Here is a 24,793-nt window from a genome sequence, read left to right on the forward strand (position 1 = left end):
ATATAACAACCATATAGAGTCCACAAGATTGTGGTATAAAATGCAAGTAGACTACAGCCATAATTAATTAGAGTGTATCATTGTATGTTTACGAATATCCATTATTTACAAATGTAAAATATCTTACAGTCGTGTTTTTATATATAAAATTTAATTCACATATGCAACATGCATCATAGGTCAACACGTGCGATAGATAAGTCCATTCTAGTCATTATACAGTACAAAAACCTTTTGATTATTTCATCAAATATCAGACATTTTCCCGCCAATGTGGCCTTAAATAGCTCCACATCCCAAATTCACTTGGATACAGACCAGCTGATTGGTTCACAGCAAAGTCAGCCTACATCCAATGAGAACTCATCACTGAGGCGCTGACCAATCAGTGCACAAGGACATATAGAACATATTATATCTACTGTCACTAGGAATGGAGACATTATTTTCCTCCCAAGAGGACTGTCAAGTAACCACACATTCGTCAAGGTACAATAGAACACCGTTTGCAGGCGAGTGATGTGAGCTTGTGTAATGTACTGCATTACATTCATTCATCTACCGATTTTCCTGGTCAGGTTGTGGTGGCTACAGAATACACAATATTGCAGAAAAGAACAAAAGGAATGTTGCCTTCTTCCCCTTTGCAGAAGCAGGTCTCCTTTACAACCAGAGTCAGATCTCAACTGCCCTGGGGAAAAAAAACAAAACAAAAAACACTTCAAATGATTACAACTGACACCACTGCACGACCTCTGTTCAATCTTTTGTGACTGGGCAGAGATGTGTGTATTAAACAAGGTACCTATACTACTACTAGCATGTAATGTAAATTTACACAGTTCACCCAAGTCTAAATCTAGATAAATAAATAACTTTGTTCATTCTTCTTTCAATTGGACCATTACTCTGCCTTCTAAATAAATTTTAACAGTGTACCAATACTGATAACTATCATCTCATCTCATCATCTCTAGCCGCTTTATCCTTCTACAGGGTTGCAGGCAAGCTGGAGCCCATCCCAGCTGACTACGGGCGAGAGGCGGGGTACTCCCTGGACAAGTCGCCAGGTCATCACAGGACTGACACATAGACACAGACAACCATTCACACTCACACCTACGGTCAATTTAGAGTCACCAGTTAACCTAACCTGCATGTCTTTGGACTGTGGGGGAAACCGGAGCACCTGGAGGAAACCCACACGGACATGGGGAGAACATGCAAACTCCGCACAGAAAGGCCCTCGTCGGCCACGGGGCTCGAACCCGGACCTTCTTGCTGTGAGGCAACAGCGCTAACCACTACACCACCGTGCCGCCCTAACAACTATCAACTTACTTCAATTTTGGTAAATTTAAGAGGTAACCTGAGAAACACTCTAAATGTCAAGCCAAACAGAAGAGCTCACTATGATAACTTGCATCAATCCAAAAAGACATGTTTAACTCTGCATACCAGCTCATGATAATACATTATCTATAGATAGTTCTGGCCTGCAAGATAAAATAGAAGCCATCATAGGTATCATTGTGGATATAAAGCCTTTATTAAGCACCCTTGGTATTGACCAACGGAGCAAAATAAAAATCAAACAAACAATTTTCAGCTGTATTTACAAATGACAAGCATTTGGAATAAGCTTCTGTAGAACGTTAGCATGAATAATTGTAGTGAAATACGTGCTCAGATATTCGATTCTATATTTCATCAGGCTTCTCTCTGCACAATGTTTTCTGTAACAGTAATTTAAATAACTGAATCATTTTTTAAAAGTTGAATCATGTTCATCAGGACAGGGTGGAGAACCCTCACAAGAAAACAGGCTTTCCTTTAATAATTAAACTCCTTAATTTCCAAAAGGCAACAAGGACCCAAGACAAAATCACAGTACTGTGCAAAGCTTTATTTACATGCACTATTCCATCCCAATCTACTACCCAATGCACATTGCTATTCTACCAAACACTCAACTCTTCTGTTGGTAAATAGGTTCAGTATAGCCATTTGTGGTATATAGGGCATGTGAAACATAAAATGGTTCACTTTTCTCATTTGCATTCAACTGCATTTCCTACTGATGCCTTAATAATACCATGTAATCAGGATACATTTTCCAAGCTAATTTAAAATAAATATCCCATTATCAGGACAGCAATGTACAATACTCTTGGTATTATTAGCACAATGGAATTATGTAAACAATGACTACCACCCTAACTCAACATTATTCATAAAAAGATTGCACATTGGTGCTTGAGATGTTGAAGTTGTGTGTATAAAATTGAATTCAACCATGATAAAGCAACTCTTGTGAGCTTGCCAAGTGACAGGGGTCTCTGAATGGCACTACTACTAAACATACAAAATAGTAGGCTCACTGTGGGTCAGCTAATTTGCTTAGCATGTTCAACAAACTAGGTAAAATACAGTCCATGAAAGCAAACTAACTTACACTGATTGTAGCTATAATACTAAAACAGGTCTGCTTCTTGCATGCAAAGTGAAGATCCTTGCTGCATATTGCCATAAGAGCAAAAACAGTGCTCTTATTTACAGAGCACCATGGAGTGTGCAGATATGTACAAAGGCTAAAAGTGTGCCATTGTAGCCCTAAAAGCTTATAAATGGTGGTTTTTCCAAATATACACAAAAAAAAAGTAGTGGCAATTCACGTTCTAATATTCTGTAAGTATTTGTAATGTTTCTTACCGCTAGAATAAATATGCTAAACATTTTAGTGTACACATCACAGAAAGCTAATTTAAAGATGTTCAGTCTTTCACGTGAAGTCAAGATGGAAATGACAGAACGCTTGGTAGGATCAAGTAGTTAATAAAATGCACCCCATGACAGTTTAAGAGAGCATTAAATGCCTTGCACCAGAGAAGGAACAGATTTTTAAACATCACATTTAATAGCTCATTAGCTGGTCTTATTTCACTGTTCTGTAAAAGGAATAATGGATACATCACATGATTCATTTTCTTCCCTTTTTCTGGTTTACCAGATTAATATAAAGGCTGCACAAGACATTCCCATATCAATTCTGAAGACAAAAAATAAAAAGATATTCTCTAGTCTATGGTGTAAACAGGCCAACTAAATGGTCTATTAAATGATTACTAGTTTGGCAGAATTCATGGGTTTTATCAAATGTGAGTACTAGCAATATGAACATCACCTTCTAAACTATGGTTACACAATCTTAACGTAACAGTGAAATACTTGTCTAGGCCTACTGTAGTTCTTTAAGTAGATTAAGGGACTTCATTATATTAACCAAAAAACATCAAAACCTTTCCAACTTCATTAGTTTCTTTAGTTCAGTCTTTCAACCTTATTGTCAAACTACAAAATCAATTTCATGAAATGCATCATATACAAGCCCATGTTCATCACAATTCATTACTTTTGTTGACAAAACCATTAAATCAATCATCAAATCCGTTAGTAAATTTAATTCATCTGACCAATCTGTAGTTGTCAGATTATTATACATGTCCTTTACACAGGACAGTGTTTAAAAGGTTGGGACAGTTTATAAAGCTTTTTTTCTGCCCCATCACTACATTCCATGCGCTGAGCTGATCAGCTTGGTACCCAGCTTTGGGATGAGGTTTGTTTGGTGTTTGACATACTCCCTGAATTCAGATTCGCATTTTGATGGAAAAAAAGATGAGGATCAAAGCTGAACTCCAAGTCATCTGCGTCCATCAGGTCATTCCGCATAATGGTGTCCATGTCACAATCAAGGTTACCGCTGAAATCTTCAAGATCAAGATCGGTGGAGAATCGATCCTGAGTTGATGACTGCACACAGGGCACGATACCATTGAGACCTGACAACAAGGAATCAGATGAGCTAAGCTGCATAGATGTGCTCCTGGATGGAGACTGTTGAGGATGCTGTTTGATCAGGCTTTGGTAGTCTGACTCACCTGTTGACCCCAAAACTCCATTCACTCGCCATCCAGACAGTGAGACCTTCTTGAGTCCAACTTGTCCCCCATGCCCAGCTTGTCCATTGCGACGGGAGCTCTGAGACGAGATGGAGGCACTGGCTTGCGACATCAAGGGGTCAGACTGGGTCAGTAGGACATCACTGTGGTTATGAGGCTCAGAGCTGAGCATATCCTGTAAACTCTGCTTCCCAAAGTGGGAACCACAAGTAAAGGTGGCCTGCTTGTTCTCCTGAATTGTTTGCATGGGGGATTGGCGCAGGCTGGTAACAGATAATGAGCTAAATATGGAGTTGGGAACCCCAAGAGTGCTGGCAGAGCAGCTAAAGGTAAACACGGGGCTTCCTTGTTCACTGGCACCATCATCATCTTGGCCTGGAGACTGTGAAGCTGTTAAACTGATGTTATCAAGCAAGTCATCCATTAGGTTGTCTGAGAGGCCATCATTGAGATTCATAGTACCTGCAAGGTCAGCAAGGCGGGGCAGCTCAGTCAGGCCAGTGGAAGGAGACATGCTGCTGGGACTGGAGTACAACATTGGAGAGAGTGGGGAGTCATCATCAGCAACCTCATCCACCTCCAAGTTGGCCAAGATAGGAGACAATCGGCCACTTATAGTGCTGGCATTGGAATTAGTGCGAGAGCGGAAATCTGTCCATGCATCTAGCTCATCACTGCTGCGGGACGTGGGACTCCCAGTCCATTTGGACAGACTGGAGGAGCTCTCCGAGCTTCCATCCTGAGCTGCCTGGAGGGCAGCTTTCTTTTTAGCCGCACGGCCACGGGCACTCTTAATTAGCTTATTGCTATTGTCCATAGAAACAGCACGCCTTCGGGGTACTTTTCCACCTTTCCCTCCATCTGGGTTGACCATCCACCATGAACTCTTGCCTGTCCCTTCATTTTGCACTCTGACAAACCGACTATGGAGGGATAGGTTGTGTCGTATAGAGTTCTGTTGGGAGAGAGGGGGAGGGGGAAAAAAAAGTTTATCCATGTATGAAAAAATAATCTTCAATATAGAGCAACATATACATACATTTTATATCATACACACATTTATTAGTGGGTAAGACTTCTAGCTTAAAAACATGCATAGGGCTTATTCTTGTTCGAATAGTCTACATTAGTTAGGTTAATCAAAGATTATGAGGGCTCTCTATATTAGAAGCTGTTAACTACATAATGCTATTTAGTTGGTCTCTGGCTCTGTAGTTAATGAGCTTGGTCAATTCAACACTTATGTAATGCTTATTTCATCACCAATTTCATCACCAAGGTCAAGTTCATGTATTATTAATGGCCAAATCTGGGACACATGAAACCTGATCAATGCAGCACACTGCAACTCAGCCTTTTCACCACTAAAACGTAAGTGTCGAAGACTATTCAAACTACAAGATATTATATTGTCTTATATTCACACAAGACCATTTGTTATAAAAAGAACTAACCACAAAAATGGGCTGAAGGCTTTATTGCTTCCTTAAGCCATGCAACAGTGACGAATACGTTGCTTTTTTTTCCTCCTATGCTGAATATTGGTTATATACAAAAAAAAAAAAAAAAAAAATTATATATAGTTGTACTCTGCCATTTCATATTTAAGTGTTTTTCGTTTACTGTTAAATGACAATATTCTACACATTAATTTCTAATAAGCAATAAATAACCAAGGTCATTCAAAGGACTACTTTGAAGAAAAAAAAAAGGCATGTGCAAATTAGAGTATTACAGTATGAGATCCTAATTACAAAAGACTAGTCATCATAAACAGCATGGCTAATAATGAGTTTTAATTTCTGTGCTTTCTATGCCCATCCTCCTGAAGCCATGCTCTTGTCCCTGTTCAGAGAGCACTGGAACACTGCCAGTCTACACAAAGCTAGCTGTCAAACACCAAGCTCCTCACATTCTGCTACACACTGACCTACATAGTTTCCAGTCAGCTGCTTGGTTCTTATGCTGAAGCCACAAGCCAATAGGAAGTGGAGGTGGGGACCGAGCAACCAATCAAAATCCTGTATGGAATTAAACACTCGTTTTCTCCCCCTCCCTAACTCCAATGCAGGCAGATGCAAAATCCCTGTGCTACAGGATGATACCTTACCCCACAATGCACGTTCCTCTACAATGACTGTGTAATACTTTTAGAACTACTATTTCCCTTTACTGTTTAGTCATTTTCCCAATAATAAAAGTCACAAGGACCAATTTAAGAAACATTTTTTTCCTCCCGATTTAAATTTGCTAGGACACTTCTCATCTCATTATCTCTAGCCGCTTTATCCTGTGCAAGCTGGAACCTATCCTAGCTGACTACGGGCGAAAGGCGGGGTACACCCTGGACAAGTCGCCAGGTCATCACAGGGCTGACACAGACACAGACAACCATTCACACTCACATTCACACCTACGGTCAATTTAGAGTCACCAGTTAACCTAACCTGCATGCCTTTCGACTGTAGGGGAAACCGAAGCACCCGGAGGAAACCCACGCGGACACGGGGAGAACATGCAAACTCCGCACAGAAAGGCCCTCGCCGGCCACAGGGCTCGAACCTTCTTGCTGTGAGGCGACAGCGCTGACCACTACACCACCGTGCCGCCCCGCTAGGACACTTAATTTTCCTAATATTTATGAGCACTACTTAAAAATGGTTTTGTCCTTGAAAATTATTCTAACAAAAATTATACACCTTCTATAGTTGTGCATTTGCTCATCTACAGCACACAAACTACAGAATATTTAAACGTGGGATGTTGCAACAATGTTTCATGGTCATTTTACATTATTTTACCACCTTCTTGATGTGTATATTGTGGCATTAAAAAAAAAAAAAAAAGTCTTCTATCAGAGTTGACCTAGGTCAGAATAAGACAAAATATAAGGAAAATCCTCATTATTTTATAATGACAGTTTGCATTTGGGTCTTTGATACCCCAAACACTCTTTGTCGTCATGCGGTTTACCAAAACCAAAAACTAAGCAAGTATTCACCTGTCTTCATATACAACTTCTGTTTCCTTTTCCCTGCAGGTTCATTGATTTCAAAGGATTTGCATTAATACTGAAATCCAGTCTTGGCATTGGGCTTCATTTCACCCAGCAGAAAACTGCTTTTTTCAAGACAAAGCTAATCCCTGAAGCCAAACAAAAAAAGAAAGTACCAAGTACAGTACAAAACTGTTGTTCAATCATGTATACAACAGGAAAAGAGACACCTACCAAAAGCTTTAACTGGAAGTGCAATAGCCATAGCCAATATTGTTGGAACATGTGCATGTCATCAGGGGACATTATCATATTTGACTTGTATTGTCTGTTCAGTGACAAAAACTATACTGATTCTGATTATAACAATAATCATTTTTGCAACTGAATCAACTTCTGATTAACACATATGAGGGAGAGATAAATCAAAAAGACAGGGGTTTGAGTATTTGGTTGATAAACATAGAATTTTTTTTCCCCAGAAAAAAATTAAAGGCCAAAGCTGCAGTCGTCCTGTTGATACATGCTTCATCCTGCAGATCATCCCCCCCCAAACAACTGGCTACATTTACTGATGACGCTGTCCTTACTGTTCTTGAAAAACCACATTTCTGCAGCTTTCCTTTATAAGCTTAACTCCCCCTTATGCTGGTGAGAGATACTGGTCCCACTGGTCTGATCAAAATGAAATGTAGGCTGAGGAGGGTTTATCATTTGCAACCTTGCTCCATTTATCTCTGGTTACTAGAACACCCTTTGGCGGATCCCTGACATCACCCATTTAATCACTAAACCCCACAAACGTATTACTCATGTGTGTATGCCCTTTGCCAACCTGATCCTTTAAAATGTTTATTCTCTTGACTTAGGTGCCAGGCCTACTGCCTGACATCATAATAATAGATCTAATGTGCAGTTCACCTACCTTCCAGCCTGCAGAGCTGTTGCTGTCACCTTTGTCCTTGAAGTATGGCACAGATCTGACCATCCAATCATAGATCTGAGCCAACGTCAGCCTTTTCTCTGGGGAGCTCTCGATGGCCTGGGTGATTAAATCAGCATAGGAGTAATTTCCCCATGCATTTCTGCGTGCGGATGATTTTCTGGGCTGCTGGAGTGTGACAGTAGTAACGCCCGAGTCAGGCGCTGCAGCGGCCAGCGCTTGGGAGGTTCTGCTGGGAGAACGAGAAAAATCACTGTCCTTGTCATTACAAGTTGTGTTTAATGCTGGACCAGGAGGATCACAACTGTGGCTCTGTTTAGCTCGTGTGGAGCTCGTTTGCTCTCCTGTTTGCTTGTTGGTGTTGTCCACACGGCGATCAGGGCTGCTCTCGTCGTCCTCCTCCTCGGGAATAATGTCCGCCTCGCCCGGCTCAGGCTGCTTCCCAGTGTTACACTCCGGCCGTGGCAGAGGCCATGTGCAGGACCTCGGCCTTTTCTGAGGCTCGAAGTCCGGATCTATGTCAACGTCTCCTGCAAGAGGTTTCTTCTCCTCGGCACTAGCCTGTGCCATGTTTCCCCCCGATGAACACTTTGTGCGCTTATGGTCTTCCACACAGTTCCGCCGCGGTCCGAGTCCCGCATTCCATCAATGGACGGATCTCTGAGCGAGTATTTCTGTGCAGGACGGCTCCAAGTTGACGTTTGGCTCTTGTGGCAAACCAAAACTAATGCAAGACGTGCTCATTTTCAAACAGCGGACAGACCATGAATGCAAAGTTGCACTTGGATGCGTTAGCTGTATTTTAGTTTTGCACCAGTGGCTATAAAGCTTCTCTTCAGCCCTCAGACTAATCTAATCTCCACGTGTCCTGTTGATGAGACCTAGTGCAATTTGCATTTCATTCTGTACAAATCCACGTTAAAAAGCGCTGAACAGTCACACAAGGGAGCAGCCAGATCACAGCAAGCAGCCGATAGCGAATTACACAAGGATAACGTTTTCATTCACGTTAGCTGCTACAATTCAGAAGTCACATTGCAGAGAGCCCAAGCAAGCCATTATATTGGTAACGTAATCTCCAAGCACAGCTGCTATCTTGACAATATTTCAAGCCTTTCCGCTATCCAGGCAGAATGAAAAGAAACCCGCTTCCCTCGAGCGCCCTAAAGCGGGGGCGAATTAACTGCCGTGCAACGTTTCAAACCTTGATCAAGCCATAATCACCTCTAACGTCCACATGCAGAGAAAAAACAACAACGAACGCGTTCTTGACAGATCCTTCCCCAAATGTATCTCCATTCCGAGCAGAATGAAACCCTGCGATCCACCTAGAGACACTCCGTTAAAGCGCTGCGCAGAGCAGAACCTCTGCAGCAACAAGAGGGAACCATGGCACAAGCCCCGCCCCCTGAGACCCACGATTGGATTCACCTCTTAAAGGAGCCGTGTCTGGACAACTCGAGTGGGATTTCTTAATGCCGTCTTTCCATTTAAACATTTAGTTGTAGCTTGATATGTAGCGCACAGTAATCTCTATATTTTCACGCCAGCATCAAACTATAGTCAATTTGATAGTGTAACTTATAATCAGAAAATGCCGCCAACATTAAAATATACGACAATTTTTAGGGCGCAGAAGTGAAGCACGCATGCGCAGAACCTTTGTTCTTGCTAGTCTGGATCAAAGGTTGAGAGAGTTTCTAGTAGTCCGGATACCTGGCCTTGCTTTTCGTGGCAGAGCCAAAACCTTTCACACCCCGCCCTCAAGCGAACTCTACTGACGTCACTGTTATCTGATTGGCTCAAACACGTGTTGTCAAGCAGGACACCAATTTGTTGCTTGGAAAAAGGAGCAGGCGCCATTTTTAAAAAAAAACCAAACAAGCAAAAAAAAAAAAAAAAAACTAGTCGTAATTAAGCAATATTAGATGAGAAGGAGTGCTGATGTACTTCAGTATCAAGGCCTCGTGCCTACGACTGAATCACAGCTGTGCTGATATTCAGTATAAAATCACGAGCTCGAGTGTGGTGTTACTTTTATACAACAGTTCTATAAACAAGAAATTAACATGAAGCAAGTGATGTTTTGGACACAGTATGGACAAATGTTTATTTTTGCTCCACGAGCGAACACAGGTCCCAAAGAAACCACACTCACTTTATAGCAGGTTGACTAGCTAGCTCACATTGATTTGTACATTCCTGTTAAAGGTGTTTCGGGTAAAATTGGTAACCCTTCTTCTTTTTCAACTTTATCTGATGAGCTTTCATATTTTAAGACAAAAGTTATATTCCCGAAAAATACTATTTGCCACACCTGCTGATGATGTCACCAACACTGCCATGGTAACCGGTTAGAACCAGGAAGTGGAGTTTTATGTGACAAGCAGGGTGATGCACAAATCCGCGTGCTGTTGTCGCCAAATATCAGCACTCTCAGAAGGGTGCTCGACCATTGTATTATAAGAGTTATAAAACATCTGTAATTTAGCTTTTGCCTTTCCAGAAATAAAATTAAATTACATTTGTATTCCAGTGAATTAGCTATAGGTAACAAACTTTTGTATTAGTGACAAACATGATTTAGGTTTTGGCAGCATTCATGTATTCATAAAATCTTATAATAAAGCATCAATTTTTACTGTCTAGTTTACCTACAAGTGTACACAAAGAATGATAGGTTTTACTCTCAGGGCTTTTTAATATATCTGCAACTATTTCTTTAAGGAAAACTCAGGGATTTTTAAGGACTGAGTTGTGACATGGTATAAATTAGCACAGGGTTAAACTGATGTTAAGATTTGGCCTTATTAAAGAAGGCTGGCATCAAATCAGGACACCTTGAGATTTTCTGCGATAATGTAACAGTGATAAAACTGAAAGGTCAAAAGGGCTTTGCTTACACTGGGAGAGTTACTATTTAGAAGACCTTTCTGGGTTTTCTTTCCAAGCTGATCTCATAACCATGCCTCAGATATAATAACTAATCATTTCTGTACACCACCTGCAATTGCAGAGATCTTAAACTACAACTAAAACTATTGTATACATTTTCTTTAGGTCCCAGTTGAAAAAAATTGCTCATGGTTAAGGTAATTCCATAAAAACAATCAATTAACCTGCTGTATAATTTATTTGGAAAGCTTTTAACCAAAACAAATAAATAAAAACAAAACATACAATCTCCCATTGTCCAGAAAAAAAAAATCTTTCTGCTTTACTGACTTCATAAATAAACCTGTTCCTGTTCAAATGCAGTCATAATGAATCATTTACATATCAAACACCTTTTCAAACTCTTGGTAAGCAGAAGTAACCTCTCATCAGGACATACATCATCTAACCATTGTTTTCCAACCCACTCAGTATGACTTCGCCAAACAAAAACCGTGATACTGGACATGAAATTTGTGCGCAGTGAGTTTGCTTACTTACAATGTGCAGACAGCCAATTCCATGCTCCTACACTTACTGTTGTATTACATTCATCGTCAGTGATGCACAAAGCTAATCAAATTTTCACTTGATTCAAAATTAAAAAACAGGCCACAGGTAAATGTAGTGCTCTGCTTTTTACTTAAGTAAAAAGCAAAGAATTTCAATTAAAACATGAAGTCAAGAATTTCTCGATATGGACTTTGGGGCAAGCTTTATATCTTTGAGACTTCATTTTTATGTACTTGAATAAAATTGATTATTGTATTCATATAAATTGGACTGGATATTGTAAATATTTGTTAAATAAAATAAAAGCCAAGTAGTAAACATTTGAGTTACGATATTGATAACCAAAAGATCTCAAAGAAAATGCAAGCACTATTGCCATTGAATATCAGTTACATATTCTGGTACAGCCACTGAAATAATAAGTTACAGTAATAAAACAATTAACTTCTTTACAGTTTGGTGAAAGTGTAGGTGGGATGCATGCTGCATGTTGTATGAATTTTGCTGATTCGGCAAGTCTATTTCTCCTGAAGTGTCCTTTGTACATTTGATGGAGGTTAAAACTGCATCCAAAAAAACTGAATGCATTTCATTAGCAGACTAAAATTACAGGTCTTGTTATCCTGCAGAAATATAGAATAAAGTGCAGCAGAGTAAAATACCGTACAGTTTTGAATAAAATATTGTTCATAGAGACGATCCAATGTCCTCCCAAAACAGAGAACTATGGATTTCTGCAAGGTGGCATAGAACCACTGTAGCTGAAGTTGATATTGACATGTGCTATGAAGAGCTCCGGTCCCCTTCCACCCAGTACTCCTCTGTCTGCATCTCTGTGAGGCGCGAGACTGTACGCTGGAAGGCAAACACCTCTTCCTCACCAGTGAAGATTGACAGTGAATTGGCAGCATCCTGTCGTGTACAAAAACCCAATTATACAACACAAAGGAGCAGGGGATGAAATATCTTTAAGGAAAACAGCTCACTCATGCCCACATTTTCCATCCTTTACTGCTGTTGCAGGTAGCCATAATTTCAGTTCTTTGTGGTGTTTATAAGCTGAAAAAAAAAAAAATCTCTTACCCTTTTTAAGCCCAAGTCATCTATTAAAATGTTCCTCTCATCATCATGGTATCCTTCATTCACAAATAGTTCCTCCAAAGGCGCTTCAGCTTGCAACACCACTCGTACCTGTAAAACCATTGAATTAATCTGTATAAAGTCTGGTTAAGATTTCATTTAGAGAAATAAGGCAGGGACAAATGATTTGTTTGTTTACCTTGTGGTCATAGAATGTATCAATGAGAGTGATAAAGCGCCTGGCCTGGGTTTTCTTATTTAAAGTGAGTAAAGGAACATTGCGAATGAACACTGTGTCAAACACTGTTGAGATTTCTAAGTAGTCACTGGCTCCTACAGGCTAAAAATCAAAAACAAACTAGTTTAGTACTTTTCCTTCATGGTCAATTAGCAGATTATTAACAAAAACAGCAAGGTCACCCTATCACACAGCTCCTCGAATGTGCAGTCTGCAATGGTCCCACAGGCTTTGTTCAGCGTCACCGTCCTGCCATGTACCGTCAGAGATCTGGGACGGGTTACTAGAGAAGAAAAGCTTGTAAATAAACAAAACACAGACACACCCACCAGTCAGTCATAACTTTAAAGCCACCTGTCTAATATTGTGCAGGTTCCCCTTGTGCTGCCAAAACAGCTCAGACCCATCAAGATCTTTGAAGGTGTCCTGTGGTATCTGGCACTAAGACATTAGCAGCAGATCCTTTAAGTCCTGTAAGTTGTAAAGTGGGGCTTCAACGGATTGTACAGTACTCGTTTGTCCAGCACATCCCACAGATGCTCAATCGGATTTAGATCCGGGAAACTTGGAGGCTAATCAACACCTTGAACTCTCATGTTCCTTAAACCATTCCTGAACAAATTTTACAGGTTGGCAGGGTGCATTATCCTGCTGAGAGGCCACTGCCTTTAGAGAACAGCACTGCCATGAAGGGATGTACTTGGTCTGCAACATTGTTTAGGTACTGTAGGTTGTACATGTCAAAGTAACAGCCACATGAATGCCAGGACCCAAGGTTTCCCAGCAGAACGTTGCCCAGAACATCACACTGACTCCACCAGCTTCAAGTCAATTATTTGTATAGCACTTAATAATACACACTTTTGCAAAGGAGTTTTACAGAAATATATAAATTCCAGATATAAAATTTTAAACGGATGAATTTATAAATTTCCAGCTTGCTTTCTTCCTGGAATCATCTCTTCCCAACACACACATGTAGCTGGCTGTCCACATGATAGAAAACATGATTCATCAGACCAGGCCACCTTCATCCATTGCTCCATAGTCCAGTTCTGATGCTAACAAGCTTGTAAGTGCTTTCTATGGTGGACAGGGTTCAGCAGGGGCACTTTGCAGCTACACAGCCCCATATGCAGCAAACAAAATGCACTGTGTGTTCTGACACCCTTTGCTTCCCATGCACATCAATGAACCTTGACCACTCATGACTGTCATCAGCTGTCCTTCCTGGGACCACTTTTGATAGGTACTAACCACTGCATACCAGAAACACCCCATAAGATGTGCCATTTTGGAGATGCTCAGATCCAGTCATCTAGACATCATAATTTGGCCCTTGTCAAAGTTGCTAAGATCCTTACCCTTGCCCATTTTTCCTGCTTCCAAAACATCAACTTCAAAAACTGACTGTTCACTTGCTGCTTAATATATCCTACACCTTGACAGGTGCCACTGTAACAATATAAAAAGGTTATTCAGTTCACCTGTCAGCGGTTTTAATGTTATGACTGATTGATGTTTACTGTAATTTTGAATTCCAACATTATGTAAAAACATATTATTCCAACTACTAATTAACACTGAAGAATGAAGCTGACAGACCTTATTGCTATTTGACAAATATAAGCAGATGTTCCATAGAGTTTGGGGGGGGGAGCGCACTTATGACTCACCCTTGTATTATCCCTAGTGGTCAAAATGGGAACTGCAACATGCATTAACACCCAATTGGGTATGAACCAGGCTGGCTCATGTTTGTTCTATGAACATCATGAATGATTTGTTTATCAGTAGGCGAGAAGCAGTGGATATGACAGTTAACGATATTGTCTGTTCTGTGTTCATCTCTGTTCCATCAAAGAGACTTACCAGAGTGATTTTTTTTAAACAAATTCAAATTTGAATGGGTAAAGTTACTGAAATGAAATCTTAAAGTTTTATTTACACTGTTAATTAGTTAATAGCTAGCTTGCTATGTTGTTAATGTACTTAGTCATTCGCAAGCAAGGATGAGGTGAAGTTCACCACTTTGCTCTTGGACTGTTGTGCCATTTGTCCATGCAGTTTTTCACAATGTTTCTCAACATACAATTGCAAGGAATTTAGGGATTTCACCATCAACAATGAATATCACCAAAAGATTCAGAGAATCCCTGCATGTAAGGGGCAAGGCCAAAAACCAACACTAAACACCTTTGACCTTCGATCCCTCAGGCAGCACTGCATTAAAAGCTGACATGACTGTATAAAGGACATTACTATACGGGCTTGGGAACACTTTGGAAAAATGTTGCCAGTAAACGATTTGTCGCTGCATCTACAAATGCAAAGCAAAAGCCAGATCAACATCCAGAAACACCATCGAATCCTCTGGATCAGAGCTCATCTGAGATGGACTAATGGTACGGCAGCTGCACATCCTCAGAGAAGGCGGTGGTCCACAGGGTCGTTAGGGCAGCAGAGAAAACAATAGGCTGCCCCCTCCCCACCCTGGAACAGATTTACACCTCCAGATGCCACAGGAAAGCAATGGACATTTCAAAAGACTCTTCACACTCCAGTCATTGTCTCTTCCAGCTTTTGCCATCAGGCAAGAGATACAGAGCAATGAAAACCAGGACAAACTGCCTATAAAATATATACATCACGTGTGTATATTTTCTTATCAGTGTAATCTGTGTACATACAGAACCAAAACAATTGTTTATACTATTTTCAGTGCAATCCATGTACATATAGAACCATACAATAGATTTCTGTTTATACCATTTTACCAGTGCAACTCTGTCTACTTTACTATTTATTTTTATACTTTATTTGTTCTCCCCTTTTTTTTTTTTCTTTCTATAACTCATGAGTCAACAGCACCTTCAATTTCGTTGTACCTTTGGAAAAGTGGCAATGACAATAAAGACTTTATCTTATCTTAATGCAAAGTGGAAGTGTGCGCTGTGGTCTGAAGAGTCCACATTTTGAATTGCTTTTAGAAATCATGGACTGTGTCCTGCAGGCTAAAGAGGAAAAGGACCATCCAGATTGTTACCAGCACAAAGTTCGAAAGCTAGCATCTGTGATGGTATGGGAGCGTGTTCATGCCCATGGCATGGGTAACTTGCACATCTGTGAAGGCAGTATTAATTCTGAAGGTTACATACAGCCTTTGGTGCAACATATGCTGCCATCCAGACAACATCTTTTTTCAGGGACTTCCCTGCTTAATACCAGCAAGACAATGCCAAGCCACATTCTGCATGTTACAACAACGTGGCTTCATAGTAAGAGTGTGCAGGTGCTAAACTGACCTGCCTGTCTTCCACTGAAAACATGTGACGCATTATAAAGCGCAAAACACAGCAGCGAAGACCCCTAACTATTAAGCAACTTAAGTTGTACATCAAGCAAGAAGGGAAAATAATTTCACATTCAAAACTTTATCGAGTGTCTTTAGTTCCCAAATGCTTACGGAGTGTTGTTAAAAGAAAAGGTGATGTAACACAGTGGTAAACATGCCCCTGACCCAACTTTTTTTGGAACATGTTGCAGGCATCAAATTCAGAATGAGTGTATATATACAAAAAACAAAAACAAACAAACAAACAACTATCAGTTTGGACATTAAATATCTTGTCTTTGTATTGTATTCAGTTGAATATAGGTCAAAAAGAATTTGCAAGTCATTGAATTCTGGTTTTATTTACGTTTTACACAGCATCCCAACTTTTTTTGGAATCAGCATTGTGGTTTGACTTTTTGTTAAGATATTCACTTGCGCTAGGGGCAATCAGACTCAACTACATGTTTGTCTTCTCATTGAAAATTGGTGTACACAATATTTTCAGGGCGGCACAGTGGTGTAGTGGTTAGCGCTGTCGCCTCACAGCAAGAAGGCGTGGGTTTGAGCCCCGTGGCCGGCGAGGGCCTTTCTGTGTGGAGTTTGCATGTTCTCCCCGTGTCTGCGTGGGTTTCCTCCGGGTGCTCCGGTTTCCCCCACAGTCCAAAGACATGCAGGTTAGGTTAACTGGTGACTCTAAATTGACCGTAGGTGTGAGTGTGAATGGTTGTCTGTCTATGTGTCAGCCCTGTGATGACCTGGCGACTTGTCCAGGGTGTACCCCGCCTTTCGCCCGTAGTCAGCTGGGATAGGCTCCAGCTTGCCTGCGACCCTGTAGAACAGGATAAAGCTGCTAGAGATAATGAGATGAGACAATATTTTCATTCAAGTCTTCTCAACGACCTTTTACAGGGTTACTCTAAATTAAAACATCTTAGCTTGTAGCCTATAACCTCAGTCAGCTTTTTTGAGGCTATATTATTTAGCATCATCCTGCCCCACCAAAAAGTAAGGTCATATGAATATAATGAGATCCATGGTGATAATTTGTGCTACAATACACTTTGAGATCTTCTCTCTCACATATCACAATATCATTTTATAGCCTTTTCAATCCAGTTTTGTAATAATTACAAATTTAGATTGGAAGCAGCTGTCGTCAGCAGTTTGTACTGAATTTTGATAAATTGATTTTTTATTACATTTATTATATTTTCAGTGTTACATTAATTATTTATGTAGACATTAAATAAGTCACCTTTAACAGTGTTAACAGAATATTGTTGGCAAGCCTAGTGTGAAATGTACAGTCAAAATGTCTTCAAGTATTGCGATATGCCATTCTAGTCATATCACCCACCTCTAATTTAGACATCGTAAATATCACTTCAATTGATTTTCCAAACCAAGAAATGTATGATACTCTTTTATTAAAAAAAAAAAAAAAAAAAAAAAAACTACACACAAATCCATATCAGAAACTTACTGTCATTCTGCTTGAATGCCATTTCATCAAAGAGTTCATTCAGGGTTGCATCTACATTGTCTTCACTGGAGCTAAGTAACAAGAAACACATTGTTTAGCATTTGGGGGGGAAAAAAAATGTTGCATGTGAAAAGTATATTGATTTGGTCTGCTGAAGAAATATTCCTAAATTGCTGAAAATTGATTAACTGAATTTTATGTCAGCTCATCAGTTGTAAATAGCTTTAGGCCTAAATTAAACAGATTGATTTTAGAGCTGTTGGTTGGTTCTTACAGGTAGAATAGCTTTCCAGCTGCAGGTCGATTTCTTTTGCGGTAATCTATTCCAGAGTCAAGACGAAGTATTTTACAATACTCCTATTGGGGGGAAAAAAAAAAAAAAAAAAAGACATAAAACATTCCCTAAAATATTACATTGCCCAAGAGACCTATAGCTAATGCTATTCAAATCTTCACTTAAATCAACCCAGGAACAGTCTAATGTATTAAAAAGTGCACCAATAAAGTGTCTCAAATTTGGCTGCTTCTGGTCTTACAAAGCTGACTAAATTAGCCTGCCAACTAGTAAGTACATTAGAACCAGGATCTTAACATCCATGAAACAGGCCAAATTTGTTACTAGAACTTAAAAAAAAAAAAGTTACTGGGTACACACTTACTTTAAGCACAGCAATGAATGGCACAAAGTTCACTCTCTGTAATCCATTCTTGTACAAATCTGTAAAACAGGACTTTGTACTCAGTACAACTTAAAATCTTGTCAGTTTTTTTTTTGATGTGAGAGCAGTGGCTATTGCTACGTTATTTCTACAAAGCCGATTAACACACCTGCATGTAAGGCCAAATTCTGAAGTCTTTGTATAGGCATACATTTTTAGTCTTTGTTCCTGGGTTTGCTTCTTACCATCTGGAGGTCTGTTTGATGTGGCTACAACTACAACACCATGGAGAAAGAGGTTTTCAAAGAGCTGCTTGAGAATCATGGCATCTGCAATGTCTGTGACCTATTTGACGCAGAAAGTCAATCAAGCTTGCTATATAGCATTACAGAACAGGAAAGCTACAACATGTTATTTGTACAAATCTTACAGTTGCCATTATGTACGAGTAAGATAGCTTGCAGAGATCAGTAAATCTGATGGACTTTTGTTTACCTGAAATTCATCAAAGCATAGCAGGGAGGCTTCTTCGCTGATTTCCTCTGCAACTGGTGCAATAGGATCATAGACCTTTGCCATTTTCCCTGCTTTTCTCTTGGGCATGCTCTGTTTAAGCCGATGGATTCCTACAAAATGAAAACTAACATTCAAAAACTGAACTAGTACGATTCAACATGTAATACCAAAAACAGAACCATTTCCATTATCACTGAAAGAAATTGGAAATAAAGTCTGTATATTCTGAGCACACTGACTTTTTGATGGAGCTACACTTACTTCTGTGCACATCTAACATAAATCCATGGAAGTGGACCCTCTTTTTCTTTGTGATCTCTACATGATCATAAAACATGTCCATCACCATGGTTTTCCCAGTACCTGCAATACAAACATTCAGTGGTTATTATTAAAGAACATGATTCCTGAATTACAAAGATCCTGACTTAGTACAGAACAGTAGAAAGACTACATAGTACAAAAGTAGATTGTAGTACTAAAAATCTGCTGCAGCTTGTTAGAGCAGTTCACAACATACCTACATCACCATAGATGTAGCAACCTTTTGGTGGCCTTTGTCTGGAGAATAACTAAACAAAAACAAACATATTACAATGTGATCAATCAAATATGTCAAAGGATTGGGAGGTTATGGGAGTATTGGGGTCCACAAAGCAGGCTCATAAAATCCAGAATTATTTGAAACAGAGTGGCTTAAATTAGCTAGACATTTCACTTCAGGCTCCTTGTGTTCCACTAACAAAAGCTCAATATTTTCACAAATTCAAGCAAAGCTGAAGCAATCGAGACTCCTGAGCATTCACACAATTTCAGCAGCCCTGGCAACCAACAATAACTAGTTTGAAAAGTAGTCTGTAGTTTTACTTGCCAGCGTTCTGCCTTGTTTTATAGCCAGCACAATTCACTATGGTTTACAGTAGCCAGAATAGGCTTACACATAAAAAGCAACAAATCAAGACATTTGCTTACTCTTGAAAGAAAAGATGCAGTTTCGTTGCTATAGCCTCTGAGGTTCTTCTGCATCAGATCTAGATCCTGCAGAACAGCTCTTTGCTGTTGATCTTCTTGTAGTATTCCACGCTGAATGAGACTGTTGTAGTGTTCGAGAGGTCTGCTGAAGTTGCTGCTTGGAGTGCTTGTTGCAATGGAGTTTTCAATGGAGTGAGACAGTACATTTGATGCAAATCCTGGGGTTGAGAAAAGTGTCAGTTTTGAAGCTATTTAACAATTTAATTAAAAATAGATCTAACTAAGGGCGGCACGGTGGCGTAGTGGTTAGCGCTGTCGCCTCACAGCAAGAAGGTCCTGGGTTCGAGCCCCATGGCCGGCGAGGGCCTTTCTGTGCGGAGTTTGCATGTTCTCCCCGTGTCCGCGTGGGTTTCCTCCAGGTGCTCCGGATTCCCCCACAGTCCAAAGACATGCAGGTTAGGTTAACTGGTGACTCTAAATTGACCGTAGGTGTGAATGGTTGTCTGTGTCTATGTGTCAGCCCTGTGATGACCTGGCAACTTGTCCAGGGTGTACTCCCCCTTTCGCCCGTAGTCAGCTGGGATAGGCTCCAGCTTGCCTGCGATCCTGTAGAAGGATAAAGCGGCTAGAGATAATGAGATGAGATGAGATCTAACTAATCAACAATCAGGCCTTGGTCCCTTTAAAATGTCTGTCTGTACAGCCTTCTCAATGCAAATTGGTTATTACATTCTCAATGAAAACTATCATTTGTCTACATGAGGTACAGAAATAAATGTTCACAAGCAAATTAAACTAGGTCTTTTGTCAGTTATGTCTTTTGATATTTGGAATTGAAATGGATTTTTAAAAAAAAACATGGATGACGGTAGGACAATTTTTCCTAAATCCTGCTCCTGGAGTACTTTTGGAACACGCCTTTTAGTCAAACTCCCTATTTACCTTACACTACAGCAGATCGTACAGGGTGGAGAAGCCATGGTATGCCATATGGAGTGCTTCCCCTGCTTCCCATACACAGCTAACTTAATTAACTAAACATTTATTGGATTACAGAGTAGTATCGGAGTACAGGTAGAAGCAAAAAGTCTAGGACGACGAGAACCCATGACGTAGATATGAAAACACAGGAAGATATGCGGTCGATTCTAAATACACTACATAAATTACAATCAGCTGGCTAGCTAGTAAGCTAACTAGGAAGTTACTGTGCCTTTCTTATGGCTTTCATGCAATGTACAGCAACTGAGTTACAATAACTCACCTTGTTTAGTGCCGTTATTGAAGCATGAACATACTGAGAACCGTGTTAGGAGCTTTTTCTTTAAAATAAAGCGAACACTAAAAGCCACCAAGGACGCTTTGCCGGCTGCCATTTTGGCATTGGCATTCAAAATAGAAAAACTTTATTCATAATGAACAAACACGTGACACGTACTATCTTGGGCGTGGCTTCTGACATACGCACAAAGTATGTGTGAGATATACAGATTACATGTTGATATGCAATAGTATGTTTTATTTTAATGGTAGAACACAATATGTTCAAGATGTCACGACAAACGGTGGGTCTGTTGCCATGACAACAGTGATGCCTGAAGGCGCTGTCAAGCATCCCCACTCCAGCAGCCCCCAACTCTCTTTCTCTCTCTCACTCACACACTTGCAATATTATCGTGATATACGAGTTGTTTGAAGATTCAACATCACAGAGAAGCCACATTTGCGCCAAGGACGTCTCTTAAGACATCTCTCGCTAGGATCACGTAGACAGTGTGCTTACTTATTCCATGTGGGGGTAAGAGGATGCATGCTGGTTTGTTCTTTTTTTTTTTTACACCACTAGCCATTGCACCTTTTCTCTATCAGACCAGCTCTCTATTGAGCAACTGTAGGCCTTAACTTTTGTGACACTCCAGATATCTGTCTTCATCCTGCCTCTTCGTGAACATGTATCAGGTAACTGATCTTTCACAGGAGTCTGGGGCGGTGGCTGCTTAATGCAGAATCATGCTGAAATCTCTGAGCCAGATGGTAATTCATCTGTGTCTGTGTAGCCATGGCAAAGGAGTTGCCCCCACCCAACTGCTGAATACATTAATCTAATGAGATGTCTGCAGTCTGTGTGTTATGCTGCAGGGTAATTCAAGTATCCTACAGACAGAGAAAAGTAAGAGGAAATGCACATGGAAGAGAAACTCCTATATAGCCAAATATGGTCTTAGACAACTTAATAATAAAACATTACTGTATCTAGGAGGTAAGGGTAAAGAAAGACAGCATACAAATGAACAAGGACTCCTAGGGCTTAGTGGAAAAAAATGTGATGTCATTGTGGTTAGTTATTTTGCATTTTGTAAATGTACAATTAACTAATTAATTAATAATGTCTTCTTCTTTTCTTGTATTAAATGTCCTGCATATCCATTTTCTAAGTACACTTGTTTGATTATTCCTAAATAAAGTCACAGATGTTTATCAAAAGACCTGAAACCTGTATTATTTTTGAAAGCATGCTGTCTGTTTTTAAAAAAAATGGAAGAAGAAAAAATAATAAATTTGAACATTGTCTTCTGTCTTTCCTATATAGTTCAGTGAGTGTTCTTGTGGCTTTAGTACTGCGTTAGTACAGTCTAGTTCCTATCTAGAGTGTTTATACTGTTTATATTGTTGTTTGTTTTTTTTTTCAATTATTCTATTTTTATTTATTGCATTGCCTGTTTGCACCATGGGTCAGAGAGGACTGAAATTTCATCTGTGCTGTATGTCGAGCATGTGTAGCATATTTGACAGTAAAGTTGATTTGACTTTTGACTTTGACTTGACTTTGACAGTTCATGATTTGCTGATTTACACATAAGGTGGAAAGACCAAGAGCCTGAAATTAATACACTTGAACGCTGCGTCTCCATCTGAGAACCGTATGCCACATCTCTTATTGAAGATGCATCTGATTTTCTCTTTAAAAAGTCACTCATTAAGTTGCTCTTTAACACACACGTGTGTGTGTGTGTGTGTGTGTGTGTGTGTGTGTGTGTGTGTGTGTGTGTGTGATCACGTGTATATCTAATTTTATGGCTTGCATACAGCATATTATACAGTATATGCAGTATATGTCAGGGCAACAAGCATAAATTACATTAATGATGCAACTTCACTACCTTACATTGAAATTTGTTAAGCTTGAGCCACCACTGTCCCTGATAATGAAAGATCATTAAACTACAGCTAATGAAATTAAGAACAGTCAAATTGTTGATCAAAATGCTGTGCTGTATTAGCCACTCAGTAATCAGAATTTAAAAGAAGTACATGGTTTAATAATTGTATTAATACTGCTTTTTGTGTTCACACATAATGGATTATAATTTGGCGTCAATATCCACTGCAAATTCCAGCTAAAAAAAATAAAGTGCATTTCTGTGTAGTCAGTACAGTTCTTTTTTCTTTTTTTTAATAAAGTGTGGTTCTATCTGTCTCTCTGTGACCATTTAATTTGCCGTTCACCAGTGGGTAATGTGGTTTAGACATCCCCATTATGGCTATTCTGTGCTTCTGCCTCATTAATTAATTCTATCAATCTACATCCTCCTGTGGGTATTTCTCATGCTACAAGTTATCCAGCAACACATTTCCCAGTGTCCATAGTGAGAAGGTCACTGCTTTAGTGTTTTCTTAGTCTAATGGTTTGAAAATGAACTTCTCAGATATAATGTTACAAACATGAGGAAAAATATTGACTATAATTACTGAATATGTAGTCATTTTATTGTAAGAATTTTTAATCTTATCTAGGATTTAGGCCAGTGAGGGTTTTATCTCAGTTTTTTAGATGTAGTTGCAAAGGATTATGATTAATCAAGATTAGTCAGGATAATATTTACTAATTGATTGTAAGTTTCTTAATTACCTTTCATTTTAATTTTGTAAACTATCTTTTAGTTTGCGGCACAGTGGTGTAGTGGTTAGCGCTGTCGCCTCACAGCAAGAAGGTCCGGGTTTGAGCCCCGTGGCCGACGAGGGCCTTTCTGTGCGGAGTTTGCATGTTCTCCCCGTGTCCACGTGGGTTTCCTCTGGGTGCTCCGGTTTCCCCCACAGTCCAAAGACATGCAGGTTAGGCTAATTGGTGACTCTAAATTGACCGTAGGTGTGAGTGTGAATGGTTGTCTGTGTCTATGTGTCAGCCCTGCGATGACCTGGCGACTTGTCCAGGGTGTACCCCGCCTTTCGCCCGTAGTCAGCTGGGATAGGCTCCAGCTTGCCTGTGACCCTGTAGAACAGGATAAAGTGGCTAGAGAGATAATGAGATGAGATCTTTTAGTTTTAACTCAGGTGGCATGACTGATATGATGACATGATCATGCAAGACCCGAAGCTGCAGTAACTGTGACCTAGACTAATGATTTATTCAAAATCTGATGAATATTTTCATTGCTGGCCTGATTTGGACTCACTTTTCCTCTTAGGGGGAAATATTACTGCAAATCTGTACAAACTTACTCTGACTGGTGACTTTTATGCTGTAATTGACACATTTCTATGCTGATGGGACTGGTCTGTATTAGTCTATATCATGGATGTCCCCATCAACTGAACATGCAGGCTCACTGAATGGAGGAGTATGAAAATTATGTAAATCATGTGTTATGGCCTTCAGAGTTACCAGATTTTAACACAGTTGAAAACCTATGTGAGATTTTGAATTATTATGTTAGACAGTCCTCTCCGTCATCATCATCATCATCATCATCATCATCATTAAAACACCAACTAAGGAAATATATTTTGGAAGAATGGTGCTCATTGCTCCAGTACAGTTCAAGATATATACAGTGGTGCTTGAAAGTTTGTGAACCCTTTAGAATTTTCTATATTTCTGCATAAATATGACCTAAAACATAATCAGATTTTCACACAAATCCTAAAAGTAGATAAAGAGAACCCAGTTAAACTAATGAGACAAAAATATTATACTTGGTCATTTATTTATTGAGGAAAATGAGCCAATATTACATATCTGTGAGTGGCAAAAGTATGTGAACCTCTAGGATTAGCAGTTAATTTGAAGGTGAAATTAGAGTCAGGTGTTTTCAATCAATGGGATGACAATCAGGTGTGCGTGGGCACCCTGTTTTATTTAAAGAACAGGGATCTATCAAAG

General features: G+C 39.7%; 2 protein-coding genes across 4 annotated transcripts; both read right to left on the reverse strand.

Moving 5' to 3' along the window:
- Nucleotides 1–206: 206 nt before the first annotated feature.
- foxo3a (forkhead box O3A) lies at nt 207–9,400 on the reverse strand. 3 transcript variants are annotated; one of them, XM_060934499.1, is made up of 3 exons: nt 7,883–9,400; nt 3,942–4,917; nt 207–691 (listed from the first exon to the last, which is right to left on the reverse strand). In XM_060934499.1, exons 1-3 carry the CDS (start codon nt 8,468–8,470, stop codon nt 555–557), a joined length of 1,701 nt encoding a protein of 566 aa, XP_060790482.1. In that variant the 5' UTR covers nt 8,471–9,400; the 3' UTR covers nt 207–554. The 3 variants fall into 3 exon arrangements, with proteins under 3 accessions (XP_060790482.1, XP_060790481.1, XP_060790480.1); XM_060934498.1 differs by lacking the exon at nt 207–691 and adding an exon at nt 1,531–3,842 and having other exon boundaries at nt 7,883–9,396; XM_060934497.1 differs by lacking the exon at nt 207–691 and having other exon boundaries at nt 1,531–4,917; nt 7,883–9,395.
- Nucleotides 9,401–11,014: 1,614 nt separating this feature from the next.
- Nucleotides 11,015–21,009, reverse strand: afg1la (AFG1 like ATPase a). The gene is made up of 13 exons (XM_060934508.1): nt 20,897–21,009; nt 19,633–19,850; nt 19,181–19,232; nt 18,922–19,023; nt 18,640–18,770; nt 18,390–18,489; nt 18,145–18,203; nt 17,760–17,842; nt 17,486–17,556; nt 12,848–12,948; nt 12,627–12,767; nt 12,431–12,538; nt 11,015–12,259 (listed from the first exon to the last, which is right to left on the reverse strand). Exons 1-13 carry the CDS (start codon nt 21,006–21,008, stop codon nt 12,131–12,133), a joined length of 1,407 nt encoding a protein of 468 aa, XP_060790491.1. The 5' UTR covers nt 21,009; the 3' UTR covers nt 11,015–12,130.
- Nucleotides 21,010–24,793: the final 3,784 nt, after the last annotated feature.

Source organism: Neoarius graeffei, chromosome 11, assembly GCF_027579695.1.
Source record: "Neoarius graeffei isolate fNeoGra1 chromosome 11, fNeoGra1.pri, whole genome shotgun sequence".
Classification (NCBI taxonomy): Eukaryota; Metazoa; Chordata; class Actinopteri; order Siluriformes; family Ariidae; genus Neoarius; species Neoarius graeffei.

Coding starts and splice junctions, on each gene's coding strand:
- foxo3a (XM_060934497.1), bottom strand. CDS start 8,470: ATGGCACAGGCTAGTGCCGAGGAGAAGAAACCTCTTGCAGGAGACGTT. Junction 4,918..7,882: donor ACAGCTCTGCAGGCTGGAAG/GTAGGTGAACTG, acceptor CTCTCCCAACAG/AACTCTATACGACACAACCT.
- afg1la (XM_060934508.1), bottom strand. CDS start 21,008: ATGGCAGCCGGCAAAGCGTCCTTGGTGGCTTTTAGTGTTCGCTTTATT. Junction 19,851..20,896: donor CAATAACGGCACTAAACAAG/GTGAGTTATTGT, acceptor TCTCAACCCCAG/GATTTGCATCAAATGTACTG. Junction 19,233..19,632: donor CTGCATCTTTTCTTTCAAGA/GTAAGCAAATGT, acceptor GTTTTTGTTTAG/TTATTCTCCAGACAAAGGCC.